General features: G+C 43.1%; 1 protein-coding gene across 1 annotated transcript in view; it reads left to right on the top strand.

Annotated features, from left to right (window-relative positions):
- LOC308553620 (low-density lipoprotein receptor-related protein 2-like) overlaps positions 1 to 21867 on the top strand; it is a gene marked incomplete at both ends in the record, with an annotated part of 37484 nt that overhangs the window by 4427 nt on the left and 11190 nt on the right. Inside the window, 18 exons of the mRNA XM_081129649.1 lie at positions 747 to 860; positions 1902 to 2021; positions 4362 to 4487; positions 5070 to 5273; positions 5964 to 6132; positions 6434 to 6602; positions 7414 to 7639; positions 8440 to 8565; positions 9944 to 10168; positions 12912 to 13223; positions 13840 to 14052; positions 15367 to 15561; positions 16038 to 16253; positions 18113 to 18351; positions 19227 to 19356; positions 19572 to 19753; positions 20585 to 20771; positions 21344 to 21562. Coding sequence (XP_080985775.1) covers positions 747 to 860; positions 1902 to 2021; positions 4362 to 4487; positions 5070 to 5273; positions 5964 to 6132; positions 6434 to 6602; positions 7414 to 7639; positions 8440 to 8565; positions 9944 to 10168; positions 12912 to 13223; positions 13840 to 14052; positions 15367 to 15561; positions 16038 to 16253; positions 18113 to 18351; positions 19227 to 19356; positions 19572 to 19753; positions 20585 to 20771; positions 21344 to 21562 — 3372 coding nt within the window. The remainder of the gene's footprint in view (positions 1 to 746; positions 861 to 1901; positions 2022 to 4361; positions 4488 to 5069; positions 5274 to 5963; positions 6133 to 6433; positions 6603 to 7413; positions 7640 to 8439; positions 8566 to 9943; positions 10169 to 12911; positions 13224 to 13839; positions 14053 to 15366; positions 15562 to 16037; positions 16254 to 18112; positions 18352 to 19226; positions 19357 to 19571; positions 19754 to 20584; positions 20772 to 21343; positions 21563 to 21867) is intronic.

The following is a 21867-nucleotide window of genomic DNA, read 5'->3' as shown; positions in this document are numbered from 1 at the left end:
AAAAAGGAAAAGTTGCATTTTAATTCCTGTGCCTGAGACTAAAACCTCATATCTAAAAACAGGATGTTTCCTAGCAATAGCCTAGATTTAGTTACCCATGGAAACATAGAGCAGTGCTTGAATAGTAACTCTGCAATGGACACTCGAAGCATTGCCTAGAATGTTCCCACAGTTCAGTTATGGCCATTGCCCAGAGCCCCTAACAGGTGCCTCCCATCCTGTGTAGTAAATTATGGAAGGGGAAGAACCTTCATTAAAGGGAACCCCCCCAAAGAACTGGGCAGGTGCCACATTCCTTTTCCTGGCCCACATGCACAATCTGGTGGAACCTCCTACTTCTCCGTGAAACTCACTCCCATGCCGTCTTTCCTTCCTAAAGTTAAATCTGCAATATCAAATATATTCAGACCGCAACTTTTCTATAATAAAGTATAGACCTAGTTTCTTAAGAGAATACATCTTTTAGGGCTAGTGTTGACTGACTTTAATTCCATTTTAATTAGAACTATTTAATAGTTCAATTCAGTTTTAATACTATTTCAATCCAGTGACCAGAGATCCTAACATCTTTGTTATTATGTCTTAAGTCCCAATTTCCTGGAAACTTTGCTTAAAAAAATAAAACTTTCTTCCCTACCTAGACTTGCTTTGGGTTGTAGAAATATTCCCACCTTCCCCAGTATGAGAGCTCTGTTTCTCCTCTGCCCATGGTTGTTAGTGAACGAGAATGCTTGCTTTCCTCACAGCTCCCTGTCCAGAGGGCATGGTTAGATGTGATAAAGGGAGATGCGTTCTGGGATCCCTGATGTGTGATGGGGAAGCAGACTGTGTGGATGGAACTGATGAACCCACTACATGTGGTAAGAAACCAATAGCTTGGCTCTACGAGGGAGAGGGAGGTTGGGATTAAATGACTCGGTGCCTTAGTTATCATCGGGGCCACTCTCTTGGAGAACACTGGGACTGAAACTCCTACACAAGCAGTTACCCTTCAGTGATGGACCCCTTACATTTTGCAAGTTCCACCCCTTGGCTTTGGTTTCCTGAGCGAGCAAATGCTACCTGAGATGTAGCACTTTGAGTTATTTTCATGGTGTAGCTTTAGGGAAACAGGCTTGAGCCCCTCAGACTATGTTGCTCAGAAAATTCTGGAATAAGGAACAAAGGCTTTGCCACTGAGAAGCAAATCATTTGTTCAAGACAAAATGGCAAATTCTCTAAGGCTTTAACAAAGGAAAGACTGGGGAAGGCCATTTCCAGGTGAGGCAGCCACTGAGCAAGCAGCTCCAGCTTTTAAACCTGTGGTCCTCCCAGTAAAAATCACCACTGCTTCGAGTTGGGGTGGAGGGAAAGTGGGCATCCCTAGGTCATTTCATCATTTTTCTCATATTCTTTTCCCTCCAAATGTTGCTTAGACATGGATGAGGAAACTCTTTAGTACTGTTAAAGGCTGCAAAAGAAGCTTTTTATTAAAGAAACAGATACTAAGAATATAAACAATGGGACAAAGTACAGGTTCTGGTCCTGTATAGATAATTCATTGGGCTTAGTAAGTTTTTATATCACTTCCTAAGGTAAGGGGTTCCAGTTGCCCATAGATTCTAGACAAAATAGAGAAGAGGTGCTGGTCCCTCCATGGGTGGACAATATGCCAACACTTGAAATTGTCCTGACTGTCTTCCTAGAAAGAAATTCTTTGCCTGCTTTGTGACTCCTAACTTTCCCTTTTCTACAGTCTTCTCCCAAATCTTCTGCATTCCTGGTTAAGAGGCCAGGGGAAAAGTTATTAACCAGTCTCTAGTCCTCATTATAAGTATAGAGGCTTATGACATAATATGGTTTATAAAACGTTTGCTCTTTACCCGGTTCAACTGTGCTGATCACTGTCCTGTCTCTCCCAGGTAAAAACTGCTCTCTGGCCAACGGGGGCTGTGAGGGGCAGTGCAGCGACACCAGCTGGGGTGTCCGGTGTTCCTGTGCGACTGGGTGGCAACTGCAGCTGGATGGTCAGAGCTGCAGAGGTCAGAATTCATTCGACTCACGTTTTTAAAAAAAGTTTTTATTGTTTGAAATATACATAAAATAAAATTTACCATTTCTAAGTGTACAATTCAGTGGCATCAACTGCATTCACAATATTGTGCAACCCTCCCCAATATCCATTTCCAGGACTTTTTCATCATTCCCAATAGAAGCTGTACCCCTTCAATAAGAACTCCTCAGGCCCCTTCCCCGGCCCCCTGACGACCTCAGTGGACTTTGCCTCTATGGATTTGTTTATAGTCCAGTACCACATATAAGTGGGATCATATAATATTTGTCCTATTGTGCCTGGCTTATTCACTTAGCATGTTTTTAAAATTCATCCATGTTGTAGCACGTATCAGACTTTTTCCTTTATAAAGCCAAATAATACTCCGTTGTTTGAACAGAGCACATTTTTTATCCATTCATCTCTTCATGGGCTCTTGGGTTGTTTCCACCTGTTGGCTGTTGTGGATAATGCTGCTATGAACATTGGTGTACAAGGATCTGTTTGAGTCCTTGCTTTCAGATCTCTGGGGTATACACCAGAAATGGAGCTGCTGGATTATATGGTAAATTCTGGGTTCAATTTAACTTTTTAAGGGACTGTCAAACCATTTTCCAGAATGACTACCATTTGACATTCCACCAGCAATGCACAAGGATTCCAATTTCTCTATCCTTGCCAATGCTTGTTATCACCCTCTTTTTGTGGGAATTGCATGTGAACCGTTGACTAATGAGAAAATGTTGGATTTAGCAGCTTTCTTTTATGGGGCTTAAGGGTTTCTGCCATGAGTGGATATACTTGTCACTTCATGGCCATGCCTGAGGTCTATTGGCATGGGCTGCAGGGCAGATTCTGAAGCTAGAGCCCATTTGGGTTTATCCTTTCTTGTTCCTCCTAGCTGGTCTTCTCTCAGTTACTCAGTCCTTCAGGTCTCACTTTTCTCCTTTGTAAAATGGGATTATGATTCCAGAAGGACAAAAACAAATTTCAGGTATCTTCACAATTCAGTAATAATCTGAAAAGGGCTATTACTTTGTAGCACTTGTCCATAAAAATATAAAACAGTATTTTAGGCTTACAATATGGTTAGGAAGGTAGAAGACTTATTGTCTTGATGCTTTTTCCTAAAGGATGTATCAGCCCTGCCACCCTGAGCCTGGTCAATGACCCCTGTTCAATAGCTCCCTCTCTCTTCATGGGTTCCACCGGCAATCCTACCCACTTAGGCAGAAAGGATGTAAGAGGAAAGGCCCACATTTTTTAGATAGCATCAGAGTGACATTCAACAATTACTTTCATATTAAGAATTCATCAAGAATTGCAATGAGCCTATTTTATTTTATTATTTATTATTTATTTTTTTAATATATCTTTATTGATTTCAGAGAGAGGAAAGGAGAGGGAGAGAAAGAAACATCAATGATGAGAGAGTCATTGATCGGCTGCCTCCTGCACACCCCTGACTGGGGATCAAGCCCGCAACCCGGGCATGTGTCCTGACCCGGAATCGAACCCCGATCACCTGGATCGTAGGTTGATGCTCAACTGCTGAGCCACGCCCAGCTGGGCTCAATGAGCCTATTTTAGTTAAGACAACTAAATTTATTAATCCTTCATTAGAAGCATGAAGTCAGTATCTGGTCATGACCTTGGAGGGGTCTGGGTTTTACACACACGCCCAGACTCCTGCAGCATCCTTCTTGGGTTAAGGCTCATTGTAGTGATTGATTAGCCACTGAGTTTGACTTGTAGTCATATATTGATTATCCTTTCTCTGGGCTAGGAAGGCATTATTCTACTTTAGGACCCTGTGGATTTGGAGGAACTATTTTTCCTGGCAATGCCCTCAAGGAACCATATTCCTTCCTGCTTAAAAAAATTTTTTTTAATCTCTCTTAATCCTATGACTCATATTCTAAAGGGTTCCTGCCATCTGGCTTTGAGGAAATAATTATACCTAATTTAACTTCTGCCAGTTATACCTATGGGGCTTAAACCTTTCCATCACCTTGGTTGAGATGTCTCAGGCATAATAGGCCCCAACACTTGTCATCCTGCCTGGCCTGACAAGTGACACATCCCTAAGAATCTTTCTAGGATAACAGTATTCTGTACCAACCAAACATCTAGGGTCCCTATATCGATGTTTCTGCTGAATTATATTCATGTACATGGGAATTCTATGGAGGAAAGGACTGTCTATTCCAGTGTCTGGCACAGCGACTTCCACATAATACATGTCCAATGAGCATCTGAAAAGTGGCCCAAAACAACAAAAATAAGTGGGTTCGTGCGCATTTGCTAACTTTTGGCTCTCTGTCATTAGATGTAGATGAATGCTCTATGGCATACAGTCCTTGTGACCAGCTGTGTCATAATACACCAGGTTCTTACTTCTGTGGGTGTATTCAAGGTTACCAGCTCTACAATGGCACCAACTGTCAAGTTACAGGTGAGTTCCAATACCCAAAGCAAAGCCTAGCTCCTGCTCTATTCTTAGCAGTAATTATAAGTAAAAGTGATATAGAAGGTTCACTTTAAGGTCTAGTGTTAGAGGTGTCTTTATTCTTTCCATAGAGAAGCTGCTCTTATAACATTTCTTAGCCAATGTGAGTGTCAGTTGCTATTAAGTGTCTTTAGAATGACTTAGTTATTCTATCAGCTGTACAACTAGGTGCTCCAGAAACCCAATCGATATATTCTTACTTTGGCCTGTGCTTCTTTAATGATGGGACAGTTAATTACTTGGCTCCTCTGTATGAAGCTTAGAGAGGACCCCTGTCTATGTGAGGAGAAAGGCTGAATCAAATCAAATAAGGCAGAAAAGTTCCAAAGATGAGTTTTGATGTGCTGGAGTTCAGAGGAGGAATTGAAACTTATGGTGGTCAACTAGATCTCCTCCGGATGTGCTTTAGTCCAGACTTCAGGGATAAGTAGATGTTGGCATGGGAAATCAGACAACATCTTCAGTTAAAGAGAAAGGCGTAAAAGAAAGTTTCAAGGTACTGTGTCATCACTTCTACTTCTATTGCAGATGGTGCTGTGAGAATTCTCATAGCAGCAGGTCGAGAGCTTGGTATCCTGGATCGAAGAACAGGCATCTATGAAACTCTGATACCTATAAAATCGAGGCCTACATCTGTTGCATATGATCTCGAGAGAAGCATGTACTTTTGGGTAGACAAAGTCTTAAATGTGTTTGTCCTTGGAAAGCCAAACTTTGTTCCTCTCTATCCAGGTATATTTCTTGATGTTAAGAGCCTTAGCTTCTTAAAGCTACTTAATCATGGTGTAAGAAGCATATGTATTCATCCAGAAACCTTCCTCTGTGATTCACTTATCATGAATCATGGCGGTACATAAAATCCCAATTTAAGATAAGACTTTGTAGTTTGTATGCTCTACAGGAGCTTTGTAGAATTAACGTAAGTTTTGGGACATGGAATTAGGCCAAGGTTAGTCTCAGCCCCATCACTGGGTATGTGACCTGGAGTAAGTTGTTAACCCCTTGGGCCACCCTCCGTAAGATGAGGGTAATAGCACTTGCCTCACTGTGTAAGAATGGGGATTAAAGCAGACAGTGCCTGTGAAGAAATGCTTAGCACAGTCCTGGGCACACAGAAGCCCTCTGATAGCAGGGAAAAGGTAGAATTCGTGACAACTCATCTGAGACCTCTATAATAAATATTGCCCCAAACTGAACTTATAGTATCTTGGAGTCCTTGGTTATGCTTCTGCTAAGGTCTTTCTCTTTCCCTACTACCCAGTGTGCATTGCAGACACCCTACAGTCACTCCCTGTATCCTGTTTGCCTCACTGTACAGCTTGAAATCAGAAGCTGTAGAAGAGTTGTGTCTGAGTCTCTTTTTTCAAGCTAAGATGGGTGTAGAAGAATACAGGAACATAATACTCTCTCCTGTGTCCCCAGAACTTAAAACAGTGAACAGTGTGTCTTTGGACTGGTTCACCGGACAGCTGTATTGGGCTAGCAGCTTTGCAAGGGTCATCTGTGCTGGTTTAAGTGATGGCAGAGGCTACGTCAGAATCTTGGAAAAGGATCTTGTGCCAGAGCAGCTAATCGTTTTTCCTGCAAAGAAGTAAGTAGTGTTTTTTTTGGATTATATACAAAATCATCGCTTATCTTAGATATTTAAGTTGACGAGAGAATACTACCTTTTCAACCTAGGTCTCATTTGCTCCAAAAAAAAATCTCAATTTTAAAGTCTAAATTGAATATATGGAGTCAAACTTCTCAAAGTCTAGGAGCAGAAATCTCCAGCATTCCTAGCAGTGCAATGATATGAGGCCTATATGAAAGCTGAGGGAGCCTGGCTGTTCAGAATAATGTATGTGCAGCCGAGGAGGTTCTCTAATACCTTGTGCTTTTGCTTTCCTCAGGTACTTGTATTGGGTAAATCGAGGTGAGAAAGGCATGAGGACTATTGAAACTGCAGGGATGGATGGCTCTGATAGGAAGGCGCTTGCGATTGTAAACATGGAGGAGCCTGTAGGACTGACACTTGACCATGTGACTGGCAGGCTCTACTGGATCAGTAAATATAAAGAGGTACTGTAGAGAGGTCAGGAGGAAAAGGTAAACCCTTTTAGTGGGAGCTTGGGATGACTATGGGTAAGTACAAAATTCTCTAAAGTCTTGTATCAACTCAGTGGAGCATCTTCTGGCCCTAAAAACTGAGAAAAGCATTATAATTGACCGGTATCTTTAGGCAGATCCAGACTATATCAGCATAGGCTGGAAGACTTAGTGTGACTTTCTTAAACACTCCACAGCCAAACTTAGCACTGGAATTTCCTGGTATTGTATCCTGGTATCTTAGGTCATGTTCTATGTTGTACCTAGGATACAAAACCTTTTAAGATGGCAGAGCACTTCTTGAGAGTATATGGTTACTTTGGTACTTCAGGGCCTTCTATTCTTATTTCTAGTTCTTAATATTACAGTTCATGTTATTTCATTTTTGGAAGCATCAAACTAAAAGTCATGGTGGCTAAAGCATAGGCTTGGGAGTCATGTTTTTAATCCTATTAAAATTCTGGCCGTGATTGTGCCTACTCATGGTGCCTCATTCCCCTCTCTGAAAAGAGAAGGCAGTTGGAGAATATAGTGAAAGGATGTAGTGCAATGTCTGGATGCAGACATAAGTTATGGTAGCTTCGTGTACAACATAAATTTGTACAAGGAGCAGTTCAATACACTGGCCTTGGCATTCACCTCCACGAATCCAAGATGAGTTCCTCCCTTGCATGTTGATATCACGTGAAGATGTTTAATTAGCGTCCAAGCAACTGAGGTGCACTAACATGATCAGCGCCTGTTGCCAATGTTTCCATCTCTCATGAGATCTCTAATCCTTCAGTCCATAGAGACGGTGAACGTGGATGGCAGTGGGAGGCACACCTTTCCTGAGATCTTCTTGGAAGGTGAAGATCCAGTGGGACTGGCTGTGTTCGAGAACTCTTTTTTCTGGGCAAACAAAGTCCAGCTGTTTCATACTTCACCCCACACCCGAAAGGAGAGAGGGGTGCTGCTAAATGCTTCCATATCTGCTTTCTCAGTCCTCCACAAATCCCAACAGCCTAGGAGTAAGTCCAAGGCTCGCTTTTGAAATGCTTATGAATCAGAATGCATACTAAACAGTAAATAGAAAGTATCTAAGTTACTATCTTGGCCTGTTGTTGGAACTTGCCGTTTTGAGGCAGGGGAAACGTTCTGGGTATGATTCCAGACTGATACAGGACTTCTAAATAAGATGAACTGGACAAAAACATCTACCAGGAAACTCATTCCAAGCATGTACCTCGGCTTGTTCAGTGTAGTGCCAGATTTTTAATGTCTGCAATACACAAAATGGGGTAATAAGCTGTTCATAGAAGGGCTAGAATAGCTTATTCACTGACAACGTCAACTCATAACAGAAAATTGAACCAAGCCCAACATTCTGCTTTTAGAAGGAAGTCAAATTTCATTGACTAGGAGTTAAAAGCTTCTGTTAATCTGAAATTGTATGTCAGATTCTACTCAGATAATGTTTCTTAATTGAGTCCAAGAAACTAACCAAGGTAGGGACCCTAGACCACTATTTACTTCTAAGAGAGTCTTCCTATAAGCAACTTAGACAGTCATTTGCCTTAACTCTAAGGGAAAAGGCGATGTCTGTTGAAGTTGTATTAGCCTGAGCTTAATATAGATAGGAATTTTCACTATCTGAGAGACAGGAGACCACGAAAGTTCAAAGGTCAGCATGCCTAACCTAGAAGGTAACAAGTATGTTGAGATTCCTCTCATTGTTAAAATGACTTAACTCCCCTTGAGTATTAATTTTTGAACTAGTATGGATAAATAAATCTGAAGTTATATCTGATCTGTTTCTGTTTTAAAATAGGCAGATACCCAGCATGTGCTCCCGGGTCTTGTAGCCACTTATGTCTGCTGTCCCCTGTCCATCCCAAGGGTTATAAGTGTGTTTGTCCAGAGGGAATGTCTCTTTCACCTTCTGGTACATGTAGTGGTAAGTATGCTGGGCGAAAGGGCTTGGCTCAGGGGCATGTCCTATGGTAGTCCTGGAAATAATGCAGCTTCCATTTTTGGACCAATCACGTTTATACTGACAACCTACTTTGATAATGTTTTGCTATCAAAAGACCTCAATTAGGTTTTTGTGTGTGTGCTAAGATATACACAACAAAATTTACCATTGTAACCATTGTAAGTATATAGTTTATTGGCACCAAGTACATTCACATTTTTTATGTAACCATCACCACCATCCATTTCCAGAATTTTTCATCTTCCCAAACTGAAGATATACCCATGAAATAATAATTCCTATTTGTTTCTCCCCCAGCCCCTGGCAACCACCATTTTACTTTCTGTTTCTGAATTTGACTACTCTAGGTACTTCATGCAAGTGGAATCACACAGTATTTTTCCTTTTGTGACTGGCTTATTTCACTTAATGAACATCTTCATGGTTCATCTACCTTGTAAGATGAATTTCCTTTCTTTTTTAAGACTGAATAATATTCCATTATATATACACATACCTACTATATTTTGTTCATTTATTTATCCATCAATGGATATTTGGGTTTGATTAATTTTAAAATAGAAAAAGAAATAGTTTACACCACTCAGTTTTACATGAAAAACAACTACTAAGTTGGTATCAAAAAGAGCAACTATTGTGTGCTCTGACCTAGGTTTGTAAACAGAGTGTCTACTTCAGTATTATTAAGATAGTCCTCTATGTTGCTGTTCCGTCTTTGAAAAATAAAGGCTACATAATCATTGAACATCTCTATGCAAATTACTTGACTTTTTTCTACAGAACATTGAGGTTTTAGGAAGAATAAATGACATAAATATGTTTATGTTCTAACCACCTTTAAAAAACAAAATTTACAGGTAGGCATGGGATGCAATCCTGGTGTAATAAGCTGTTATGCCAAACTCAAGACTTCAGCTTAAATTGTATTTTGGACATTCTATGTACGGTTTAATACCCAAGTAACTTTTCTTTACACGGGCAATAGTATTTGCAATTCTTTGTACTGAGATGTGTGAGCTATAAGCAAGGCTCTGATGGCATCACCAGATCAAGTGGAGCAGAGCTCCAGCCCTAAATCTCTTGCTTCTGTGTTCAGCTTTCAGCAGAAATTCAGAGGACTCAGTGCCTTGGGAAAGCTGAGCAACACTCTCATTTGCCCAAATGACTCCTTCTCTAAGGAAGACGGGGCATTTGTGTTGTATGTGTGCTTCAGGAGTGAACTTTATTAATGTCCCTTTCTAGGGGTGCCTCAACTTGAGAGAGGAGCATTGCTCAAGTCAGGAGCGTAGGGCTTTTCTGACAAAGGGTTAAACGGCACATCTCTCCTTTTCCCTGGTAGACTTAAAACTAGTGTTTTCTTCTGGCAAGCACCTCTACTTGTTGAAAGTTGGTTTTATGGGAACGGCGATAGAGAGAACCCTCGTTCAAGAGCATCCTAGGAACATCTATCTACTGGATATTGACTGGAAAAGAAACCTCATCTACTGGACAAGTGCCCAGGGCCATCTGTTCTGTTCAACTGGCTATTCAGGAGAAAAGCAAGAGATTTGGACAGAGCGTGCAGGTCAGTTGGGGTGGCTGTTTGGGATTTGTCCTTTATTTTTTGGCTCTAAAATTACTAAGGCCAATAAAAACCAAAACAACAACAACAACGAAACCCTACCTGTTCCTGATCTGAGTCAACCTTAATGTCAAAGAGTAGCTAATTGAAATATTTGAAATATTTTAGCTAATTGCAATATTCTGCCTCTGATTTACTCTTGTTCTTATGAGGGGTGTGCAGACTGTTGAAAGGCTACCATAATTTGGGAAGTCCTAGGTTCAGTAATAAGGTTTCTAAAATTCTCTTTTTCTGGCCTTAAGTCTGAGTAGGATAGAAATGAACCTTTTAACTTCAATTTTGCATTACAGATTTTCTTCCACTAATTTAGAAGTAATTTGCAATGCAGATTTCAGAAAGAACTAGCAAGATATTTTCTTAATATGGTAATATATACTTTCTCTCTTCCCACACTTCTAAATGCCACACCCCACCCTTAACTCCCTATACTCAGCCTAAATGCAAATATCTAATTTATAAAGGAAAACTGAGACTTGATCTCCTGGGTGAGTCATTTGATCCCTGAATGTGTGTGCTCTGTGTACTCTAAGTACCAAGGATACACTTTACTAAAAGAGGTGCTGTATTGAAATGCATGGTACTGCCAAGCAATAGACTCTACCCAGAGTCCTGAGGGCAGCACAGTGTGTGGCACTCAGGAGTTCCAGTACCTGACCCAGAGAACTTTCTGGAGAAACTGAAATAGAAAGTGGTCTGTGATACAGCTGATGGCTATTAGGAAACCCCTGGTCATGAATTACATCCTACTTCATTAAAATGCTACCTTCTCTCAGCTGGCTAATCTATGCTATTTGGTTTCTGTGTTACAATTATTATATCAAGAAATTGTACGAGGCTAACAACTTCATTTGAGCTTCCTCTAGTGTTGAATATTCAGTCCTTGTGGTAGGTGGTTGTGAAATTATATATTGGTCTCTGTCCCAAGTTCCTGGCACAGAGCTCCTAAGACTTTTGTAATTTCTTGAGTGGTAGGAGCATCTGACACAGAGCTCCTAAACTGCTTGGAATTTGCTAGGTGATAGTATCTTTGGTTATAATGAGGAAATTCTTGGTGGCTCCTGGGTGAGGGTTGGTCACCACAAAGTCCAAGCCATGATTAGAAGCTTGGAACTTTCAGCCCCACTCCCCATTCTCTGGAGAGAGAGATAGGCTAGAAATGGAGTTAATCACACAAATGTGATGAAGCCTCCATAAAAATCCCCAGAGTATGGCATTCAAAGAGCCCCTGAGCTGGTGAACACGGCCATGTGCTGGGAGGGTGGCGCACCATCCCCATGGAGACAGAAGCTCCCGAGCTTAGACTCTGGGCGTCCCCCTGTGTATCCCTTCATCTAGCTGTTCATGTGTATCCTCTACATAATAAACCAGCAAATGTAAGTAAGTGTTTTCCTAAGTTCTCTGAGCCATTGTATCAAATTATTGAACCCAAGAAGGGGGTTGTGAGAACCCTGATTTAGAGCAAGTCGGTCAGAGTACAGGTGACCACCTGAGACTCGTGATTGGCCTCTGAAGTGGGGGCAGTCTTGAGGGACTGAGCTCTTAACCTGTGGGATCTGATGCTAACTCTAGACACATAGTGTCAGAACTGGATTGACTTGTAGGACATCCAGCTGGTGTTGCAGAATCTCGTGGTATGGAGGAATAACCCCATGCGTGTGGTGTCAGAAGTATTGTGGAAAAGTAAGGGAGACCCACAGTGGCTGAACAGCTTGACAAAGTCAGGCAGGCCTCTTATAGGTGGTAATCAGCCCAGCCCCTCTACCTAGGCCTGTTTACAGATCTCAGGGCCTCCTTACAACCCCACAGAGCACCAGCTTCCAGCTTCTCCTTACAACAAAGTGTACTGACATCCTTGTTGTTCTCTCTTGGGTGTGTTAATCTTGTCCTCATATTGAACACCAAGGCTGGAAAATACAGATGCAATTCCTAATAAAAAAACGGGAGGGCTTCAAAATTCTGTCTTAGTCAAGAGTGCATGTCTTTAAGAGCCTGCGTAGAATTGCTCAAAGAATATTCTTTGACCCTGACACTGGGATTTCATCCTTGAACCTGAGTAGAACCAAGGTTAAGTCTAACTCCAGAGGGCACACATGTTCTCTGCAGATGGCAGAGCCCAACAAAGAGAGAAACTGAACCAAGTGTGGCCCACCTGTCCTTACTAATGCATCAACCTTAAGTCACATATTTCCTGCGCATTTAATAGTTTTTATAAACTTGGCCCCTATGTGACCTGCACCTGGTAGTTGTAGGTCCATTGTACCTTCCATCTCACTGTCATAGTGCCACCTTAGCTCAATTTCTGCTTCCCTATAGCAATTTCAGTCCTAGTCACTTGTCATGTAATTGCTTGCATTTCATACCTTACCTTTGAAGAAGAAGGAATGTGAATGTGAATGTGAAGTTGCAGCCCTGCATTCAAATGCAAGCCTTGCCACTTAGATATCTAATATACAAAATGCAGTGTCTTACACTGTCAGGTGGTTGTAGGATTAAATGAGCTCAGGTGACAGATATGGTGCTGGAACCAGAGTAGGCATGATGGGGAATCATCATGCAAACGAGGTGTATAGGCTTATTAGAGACTGGTCTTTGCACCCCCCAGTGATTCCCCTTCTATCCTTGACCCAAAACGTAAGGAAGGGCATTTGAGTGCCCTTTCTAATGGGACTTACTTTCCTCCTTACAGTCTGCTCAGCAAATGTGGACATATCCACTGGGAACTTGTTCTGGCTGCCCTGTGACAGAAGTGTTATTCAGAAGACTAGGATTACTGGTCCAGACACACATACCCTGTACAGAACAAGCAGCATTATACTTCATCTTCTTCTTGATTGGCCGAGGAGGGTGCTCTACTGGGTAGAAAGTGGGAAACACTTGCAAAGTATGACCCTTGATGGCAAAAACAGACAGGAAGTCTGGAGAGGCACCTGGACGGCAGACACCCACATGGCCTTAGACCTTGGCTCATCCAGCATCCTGTGGACTACCAAAGGGCTAGGTAAGCACCACAAAGCCAGTGCAACTGGAAGAAGCTTGAGGGGATGGGTGAGAGTCTTGCTTTTAGTATGATTCCAGTTATTCTTAGAACTAGGTAGACATAGGTTCAAATTCTAATTTTCATAGTTAGAAGTTGGACACGAGTCATTTACATCAAACTCAGTTTTCATCTATAAGTCTAGATCTATGGTTTTAAAAGAAAATTCTAGAAATAACATAAATAGCTTTTTACAATTTTTAAAATTTGTTTCTACCTCTATAAGAAGAAGTAATGGAACCAAACTTCCATTGCAAATGAAATACAGGTGCTTCAGTTATAACTTGATAACAGGTACAAGTTATAACATGTAGCCAGATTTGATAGTCTCCTCACTGAAAAGTCATCCGTGAGGCCTAGCATCTGGAGTGCTCACATGGCAGACCTATGCAGCTCTCTTTCCTGGAGTTTTAAATACTTTGCTGGACTATCTTTAACTGTAAAACTGAACCTACAAACCCTGATAGGAAGAATCTGTGCTTATTTTCAATTTGGGGTCACTGAACCTCAATCAAATTGTACCCCACTGTCACAGGTTATTTGTTCTATATCAGCTTGTAAGAACTTGACCCTTCCCTAGGGTTGCAAAGTCTAAGTCTCCTAAAAAATAGAACATATACTTTGAACAAGACCTGGAGTGATGGCATTATAGCTGCCCACGAGCCCTATCTGGTGACGATGAATGGAGCAGCTCTTATGCTCTGGAACAGGAAGATGCTGGAGCCCTTCTCGGTGTCCAAAGAGCCAAACGTAAGGAAAGTGATCATCCTGGCGGAGAACCAGGAGGTTCCAGGTGAGTCTTCCTCTGTGAGGTTATTCTTTGAGATCCACTTTACCTGGCTCTTCTCAGGGTGTTTTTATAGAACAAAATTCTGGGCATCTTTATGTCTGTATGGCATTGTCCCAACCCACAATTCAGCAGCCTTCTCCTTAACTTGTCCATTTCCCAGGAGAGTAAGAATCTAAGACGGTTCTCAAAGTTGCTAAATGACACAAGTCCTGGAGCAATACTTTGAGAAGTCTGCACACTATGGCCCCTCCTGAGAATCATCTTGCAAACATTTGCGTATTATAGCTCTTAGTCTGGCAGTAAAGAGATCCATTGAATTTGCTCTAAAGCAGTTTCCCAAACTGATTTTACTGAGGAACCCCCTTTCTGTGTAGCAGTAACATCTTGTGGGGGACCCACAGTGAAGCTGCTCTGGGGTTGTGGATACCAAGAAAAGCAGCGCCCTCTTTCTGTAGGAGCTGCACCTTATCATTCAGATTAACCTGATTAAGGCTGGTTTACTTTTTTTTCTCATGTAAGCCTTTGGCACAGAGCCCAAAAATCTGATCTTGGATCTTGAGGCTGAAGAAGAAATCCTATCACAGGAGTCAGGGGGCTTTGCTGACAGAGCAGCTGGAAGTTCAAAGGAAGAGTAGAGATGAAAAGGGACAGAAGCATTTCTCTTTTAGGGACCCAATCCACAGAGGTCTCTCATCTCCCTCTTTTGTCTAACCTGTTTTACTTTTTGATTCACTGGCTGGCTTAATCTGATCTTAAGTGTTAAGAAGCATTAGGCATAGGGGCATATTTCTGAGATGGTAAAGTGTGTCAAGTTAATTTTTTGGTAACAAATGCAGTTTTGACTAGTCTGCAAAATCTGTTAGGTTGCTGTGATAGTTGCTCAAGAGTATTAATTGGTAACTTTTCATAGTGTAACTTACATATCTCAACAAATGAGTGTCCACATTATACTGGTCCCTGTCCTAGACTATAGATGCTATAGCAGGGAACCAGACAGAACAAGTCCCTATCTTCAGAAGTTACATTATTTTTTATTCCCAGAATGTAGCATCAGGTTGTGAAAAAAATAAGGTTAAAGTTAGTAGACCTGAAAGGAGAAAACAATTTGCCCAAATTCAAAGCCAACAGATGATGGGCAATGGACCACACTTATTCTACACATCTAGGCTTTGGGTCAGTTTCGCTTTTTCTTCCTATGAGGTAGGAAGATGTAGCTACCCAGCCATGACCTGGTTTTCTGGAGGAGGGGACAGCGGAAGCACATCTCCATTGCTAAAATCTAATGGACTGACTTTCTGAAGCAACTGCTTATTCTAGATCCCAGGGTTGAGGGAGAGGCCGCAGTCACCCCTCCTACCCCTCCTCCACCACGCCCTCTACTCTGCACCCGCGCCTCTGTCCCCTGTCGGAATGGGAAGGGATGCATTTCTCGGGAGTACCTCTGCGATGGCAGGCGTGACTGTCAGGATGGCTCTGACGAAGAGAACTGTTCCCATTTGTGCAACAGACCAGGTGTGTCCCCATCGCCTCTTCTCAGTCTTTTGTTCCAGGTACACCGAACAAGAGTATGGTATGCAGTGCCAGGGTGTTTATTGTAATCATACTTGCTTTCCCTAGATGATTATCATAGACGAAAGTCACAATCTGTCTGAATACTGATTCTGTGAACCTCCATTGCTTCCTCAAATTTGCTTAAGGTTCCAATATTTGCCTTAATATAGGCTGAGCCATAGAGTGACCTAAATGAACCACAATCATTAAAATAACCAAACAAAACTAAGGCCATATATAGCAGCCTAGGCTGACTTGCTAACTTAATTGACCAGAACATTTTATTAAGGCTTACTTATGGATCAACAGAGGTGTAGAGCTCACGTAAGATGCAGTCTACTTTCCCCTCAAAGTCCAGAATGAGGGTGAATTAATCTAATTTTGAACTTGCAGTTTGACTGAGCGTGTGGTGCTAGCTTTTCGCCCTTTCCATTAAGGGGTCTTTCGGTGTCTGGATGGAAGCAAGTGCATTGAGGAGAAATACCACTGCGATGGCGCTCAGCAGTGCTTGGATGGGTCCGACGAGTGGGACTGCTGGAAGCCCACGGAGGAGTGTTCTCTGCGTTGCGACAACAAGACCCGCTGTATCCCCAAGAGCTGGCTGTGCGATGGCAACCCAGACTGTTCTGACAGAGAAGATGAACAAGGCTGTGGTACGTTCAGGAACCTTCCCTGGAGCATTTTACACTACATTGCAGTAGATTCTCCTTATTTCTGGTAGTTACATTCTATAAAGTTGCCGTGAACCCTGAAGTAGCAGATATCAAGCCATTGCTCCTAGAAAAAATACAGGGTGAGGTTTCTGTATGTTCCTGCTTACATTTTTGTCAACCAATCAATATGCAACCTTGTTTTATGTGTTTCTGTTTAAAGACATCTTGATATATATTGTTGGCTCTTTGACCTTGAAGTCACAGCCAACAGCACCGTATCTCATGCCTAGACAAAGCTTATCTAACACATGTAATTTCTCCCTAAGGCACATCAGAGACTTCTTGTTTCTTTTTCTTGTTTTTAAATCCTTACCCAAGGGTATGTTTAGTGATTTCAGAGAGAGGAAGAAGGAAAGAGAGACACACGGAGAGAGAGATGGAGAGAGAAAGAGAGAGAGAGAAACATCGATTGGTTGCCTCCTACACTCCCCGACCAGGAAAAGAACCCGCAACCTGGGTATGTGCCCTGACGGAATCAACCCTGCAGCCTGTTGGTGTGTGGGACAACACTGCAGCCAACCGAGCCACCCGGCCAGGGCATCATAGACTTCTGGTACTTAGGAACGCTAGACTGCACTCAGCACTTCGCTTGGGGGACATTCCAAAGAGTGAGATTCCCAGAAGTACAAAAATGTGAAAAGCATGGCCCTAAAGAGACAGCAGATAGCACACTTGTACACAGTGTGAGAAATGACAACCTCAACTGGAAATGCATTTGTCAGGCAACACAAACAAGATTTTTTTTTGGCTTTGCATATCTCAGCAAATGACCATGAAAGTGTGGCAGTATTGATTTTGGGGGTCACAAATAAATTTAAGCAAGGAGGTCAATGTGCAGACACTGAATCCACAGGTAGTAAAGATCAATTACAGTTACTACACAGTCACCAGACTAAGATGAAAGTTTCTGAGTGAAGGGGCCTTGAAGATCGTGCTGTGACTTTCCTCTTTCCATGATCAGAAGATCTCCATGCATGGAAAACCATTCTGCTACCAAAATAAAGTATTTTTTCTTGTTGAGATAAAAATAACCCTCCCTGAAGATTTTAACTTTGGTCCTACATCTTCTCCTGGGATGGGCCATCTCATTTGAAGGGGTCATTGCTTTCCCCTCGTTTTTATAGGACACACAATCTTTATTTTTATTCTTCCTCATGACATGTTTCAAAGGCCTTAATTACGTTGTGGGATTAGTGTAGAAGAGAGAATGTGGAGAGTGGGTAAGGTACCATGATATATTTGGATGTGGAGGCAACTGGGGAGCTAGAGGATAGGACTGCACTTGGGCTTATGAGAACATCAGGAGGAAAGAGACACAGGAAGGAAGTAGGGAGGTACCCAAGGTATAATTTCCTCTTCAATACATATTTATAGTTTTGCTGAGGACCTAACCCTTTTTTTTGAACCAAGTCAAGCAATTTCTGTGTATAGAAATTGAAATTAAGAACATAAATTATAGGGTATGTTGGATATTATGGGGGAATTTCTTTTTTTTAACAATGATATTAAGATCCTAGAGGAGAACCCCACCCTCCTTCCTATCCCCGTGCCGTTCCATCCCTGTCCCTCTGCCATCTGTCCCTCCACCATCATTTTCCAGGACAGAAGAGTTTTCTGGACTAGTTTAGTAGGCCTTGTCTGGCCCAACACTCTACTTGAACTACCCCCCTGCCCTAACACCTTCTGAGTCTTAGATCCCAAGATGACAGGAGAAGACTAGGGAGTCTTCAAACCCCTTTCTTTGCCATCAGATCACGTCTACATCTGGCTGAGTTCTTACCTAAAGCTTTATTTTTCAGTTCATGAAAAATGCAGGGTATCTGAATTTAGATGTGAGAATGGCCAATGCATATCTTACGCTCTGCAATGTGATGGGAACCGAGACTGCCTGGACCACTCGGATGAAGAAGGCTGTCCTGTTACCTCGCCCCTGCAGTGCCCGCCGGGGGAGGTGAAGTGCCCGAGGAGTGGAGAATGTGTGTTGGCAGAGTGGATATGCGACCATGACTTAGACTGCAAAGATGGAAGCGATGAGAAGGTAGGCACTCCTTTCAGAAAAATAAAGTAAATTCTTATCACAGCAGTAACACATGCTTCCCCATAGAAAACTTGGGAAACACAAGAACAGAGAGGTCCCCTATAACTACTGACCAGAAAGCCACTCGTAACTACACCAAAGTGTCCAAAGTGTTAACATCCGCCTGTTGAAAGTCAAATTGCCGAGAGGTTTTTTTGTTGTAGGTTTGCAAGTGTTAGGCCTTGCTATGACTTAAGCTATGACTTGGAGGCCCCACTCAGAGATACGCTCAGAGGCTCTGCTCGCCTGTCTCCATGGAGCACATTGCAGCTCCCGCACTGTATGCGAGGCAACTGGGCTTGAATCCTACTGCTTGCATTTGATCCTAAGAAAGTACTTACTCCCTCATGTTCTATTTCCTCATCAGTAAAATGGGTATAAGATGTGTCTTGTAGTGTCTGAAGGGTTGAGAGTGGATCTAGGGTATAGCAGGGGTACAGATGTTCTCTCCCTACACCAGACCTGAGTATCCGGGTCAGATTAGGTACAAAATAACTCTCAGTGTGCTGGGTGTGCGTTAGACAACGCGGGAGGAATTCTAGAGAAGTGCCTAGAGCAGATTCTTTTGCTTATGCCTCTTAAATTAAGACTTTCCAATTTGACAAAATAAGACATTTCTTCCCAGCTCCCATTCATATTTGTATCACCTAGAACTCCTCTCCTAAGCTCCAGCCACAGGGTTTCCCCTAATTCGTGTTACCTCCAAGTGTCTGGGCTCTGTCTGGCCATTACAGAAGGCTCTCAAGGACTGTCACCTAAATGCAGGTGTCTTCCTCCTAGAACCCCTTCCCGGGTCCTGAATGCATGCTTCACCGAGTGCCCCACTGTCTCCGCAGAACTGTCACCCAGAGGAGCTGCGGTGCAGCTCCAGACAGTGGTCCTGTGCCAGCGCAGACCAGTGTGTGCCTGACATGTGGCACTGCGATGGGCAGCGTGACTGCAGGGACGGCAGTGACGAGGCCGGGTGTAAGTGTGGGACCTTCACTGAAGGGGGAAGGCAGACGGCTTCAGGGGCACCTGCCGTTGGCTTCTGCCTGGTGTGAGGAGCCAGTTCAGCAAGCACCTGCTGCAGGGCCTGAAAACCTTCCTTCACCAGATGAGGCCCCCGGGGGCCAAGGGAAGCCTGGCTGTGGGAGGGGTGTTTATGGGGCAGACTAATGGCAGGAAGTCATCCTCTTCAGGCGCCCCTGAGAAGTGCCAGGGTTCTGAGTTCCAGTGCCGCTCCTCTGCCTGCCTCAACCTCAGCCGGGTGTGTGATGGGAAGGAGGACTGTGCCGACGGCTCCGACGAGGGGGGACAGTGCTCGTCAGCATGTGGCCAAGCACAGTGTTCCCACACCTGCTATCCGTCCCCGCGAGGCCCTGTGAGTGCTTCAGTTACTGTTCCCTAGCAGCTCTAACCTTGGTCTAGTGAAGACCGTCCCTGATCCGTAAGTCCTCAGTCTTACATGGCAGAGCTGTCCTGACCCATCCACTGATATCTCTGTGCCTGAGCTAATCCTGGCTCCTGGTGAGTCCTGTCTCCTTCCTTTCCTATCTTGTGTTTTCTGCAGCCCTACCAGCCAGACTCCACAAACTCTGTCACCAGGGTCCTTCCCACCCCAGCCATGAACTCTGGGTCACACTTAGTACTAAGCAAGAAGTCTTTGTGGTTGTCCCAAGAGCCAACTAACCCTCCCTTCATACCGTAGCTTGGGAAATTGAATACCTACCCATATGAAAGTCCTTTCCATGTGAATCATTTGGAATGTGACCTGCCCTCAAATTAAGAACTGCCTCTGCTCTCATCTAGCATTATTAGCTGGCTGAACATAGCAACCCTGATTCTTATGGGCAAGCAGAAGAAAACTGGGTTCTCATGTCTGATCATGGTAACATCTCTCTTGGTCGACGGCCAGTTCAGTTAAGCCTGCAGGTCTCTTCACTCCCTGATAGTGCTGGGGTTCTAGGTGGCCTGTGCTGCACTTGAACACCTTTGTTAACTCAGGACTCCCGGTGGTGGCAAGGGTGTGAGGTGTGTGGCAGGGTTGATAGGAAGAAGAGTGACTATATTCAAAATAAAGTTGGCTCTAAGAACCATTTGAGTTGCTGAAATTGAATGTATTGCCATGTGCTTTTCGTAGCAAGGTCAGGGCCTTTTTATCAGTGTTGTACTGTCTTCAGAAAGTCTTAATACTTTCATCAACCTCTTTCAGGTCTGTGCTTGTGAGCAAGGCTTCCAGCTGGAGAGCAGTGGCCGAAGCTGTGAGGATGTGGATGAGTGTCGGAGGTTGGGTGGTCGGCCTTGCAGTCAGACCTGTATCAATACCGAGGGCTCCTACAGCTGCACCTGTCATCCTGGCTACCTGCTGGAGCCGGATGGCCACACCTGTAAAGCAACAGGTTAACTGCAGCTGGGAATATCTCCACACTGGGTCACAAGCCTCAAGGTCCAAAATCTTCTAGGAAAACCAATGCAAATCTCTCTTTCTCAGGTCTTAAATGCTCCTGCCTGCTTTCTCTGTCTTTAGAGCAAGATGGGAGAATCCCCAAACACTCTTTTTATATCTCATATTTCAAACTGAATTAGAGTTTGAAATCATCTACTGATAAGGCATTGTTATTACAAAACCATAACTTTGGCCTTTGTACCCACAGGTCAGCCTTACCTGAGGCTAGAATAAGTGTCTGAAGTCCTAATAAGTACCTCTTTCCTGCCCACCCACCCCAAAATATTGAGTTAGAAACATGGTTTTCAACCTAAGCTAATCATGCCTTTATTCTAAGTATCTTCAAATGTGGGTATTAGCTTAACCATTACATCAAGGGAAGAGCTACTCAGGCACCAGATGGCTGGTATCACAGCCTGGCGATGAGAAGGCAAAGACTTCTTTGCCCTCTGATTCCTTAGCCAGTGCTGGAGTTTACTCTTCAAACTCCTTAAGACCATAGTGAAAGCAGTTCTTATTCAACAGGTACTGAACCGGTCCTGCTTGTGGCAGTCCACTTTAACCTGCTTCTCTATGGACTGAGGAGCTTGAAAGAAGATATTCTGGCAGCTACAGACAAGAACCTGGTTATTTTCTCTATTGACTATGACTTACTGGATCAGAAAGTCTTCTGGACAGAGCGCGGTGCAGAAAGTATTAAGTGGATAAGCATGGACACAAAGAAGAAGGGGACTGTAGTAAAAGGTATGTCCCTTGCCCTTACTAAATAGACACGGCATGAAAAGTAAAATGAGTGGCCATTAACATTCTAAACAATGGTTTAATTATATCTCCTTAATTAAAAGGGGTGGATCAAAGCTTGCTAGTTGGTTGAAATGGAAAGGTTCGTTGTCATCTCAGTAGACACGAGTCAGCCAAACTCTCAGCCGGGGACCATTATGAGCAATGGTCACCTTCCTCTACAAATAGTACGTTGGAGAATTTTAAAGAAGGCTATTCTGATGGAAATGCACATACCAGTTGAAAAATAAATTAATGTGGCATACTAG

Source organism: Miniopterus schreibersii (genome assembly GCF_964146895.1).
Source record: "Miniopterus schreibersii genome assembly, chromosome: 2".
In the NCBI taxonomy this organism is placed as follows: Eukaryota; Metazoa; Chordata; class Mammalia; order Chiroptera; family Miniopteridae; genus Miniopterus; species Miniopterus schreibersii.
The sequence above is the reverse complement of the archived record's forward strand: the minus strand, read 5'-3'. Positions and strand labels throughout refer to the sequence as shown.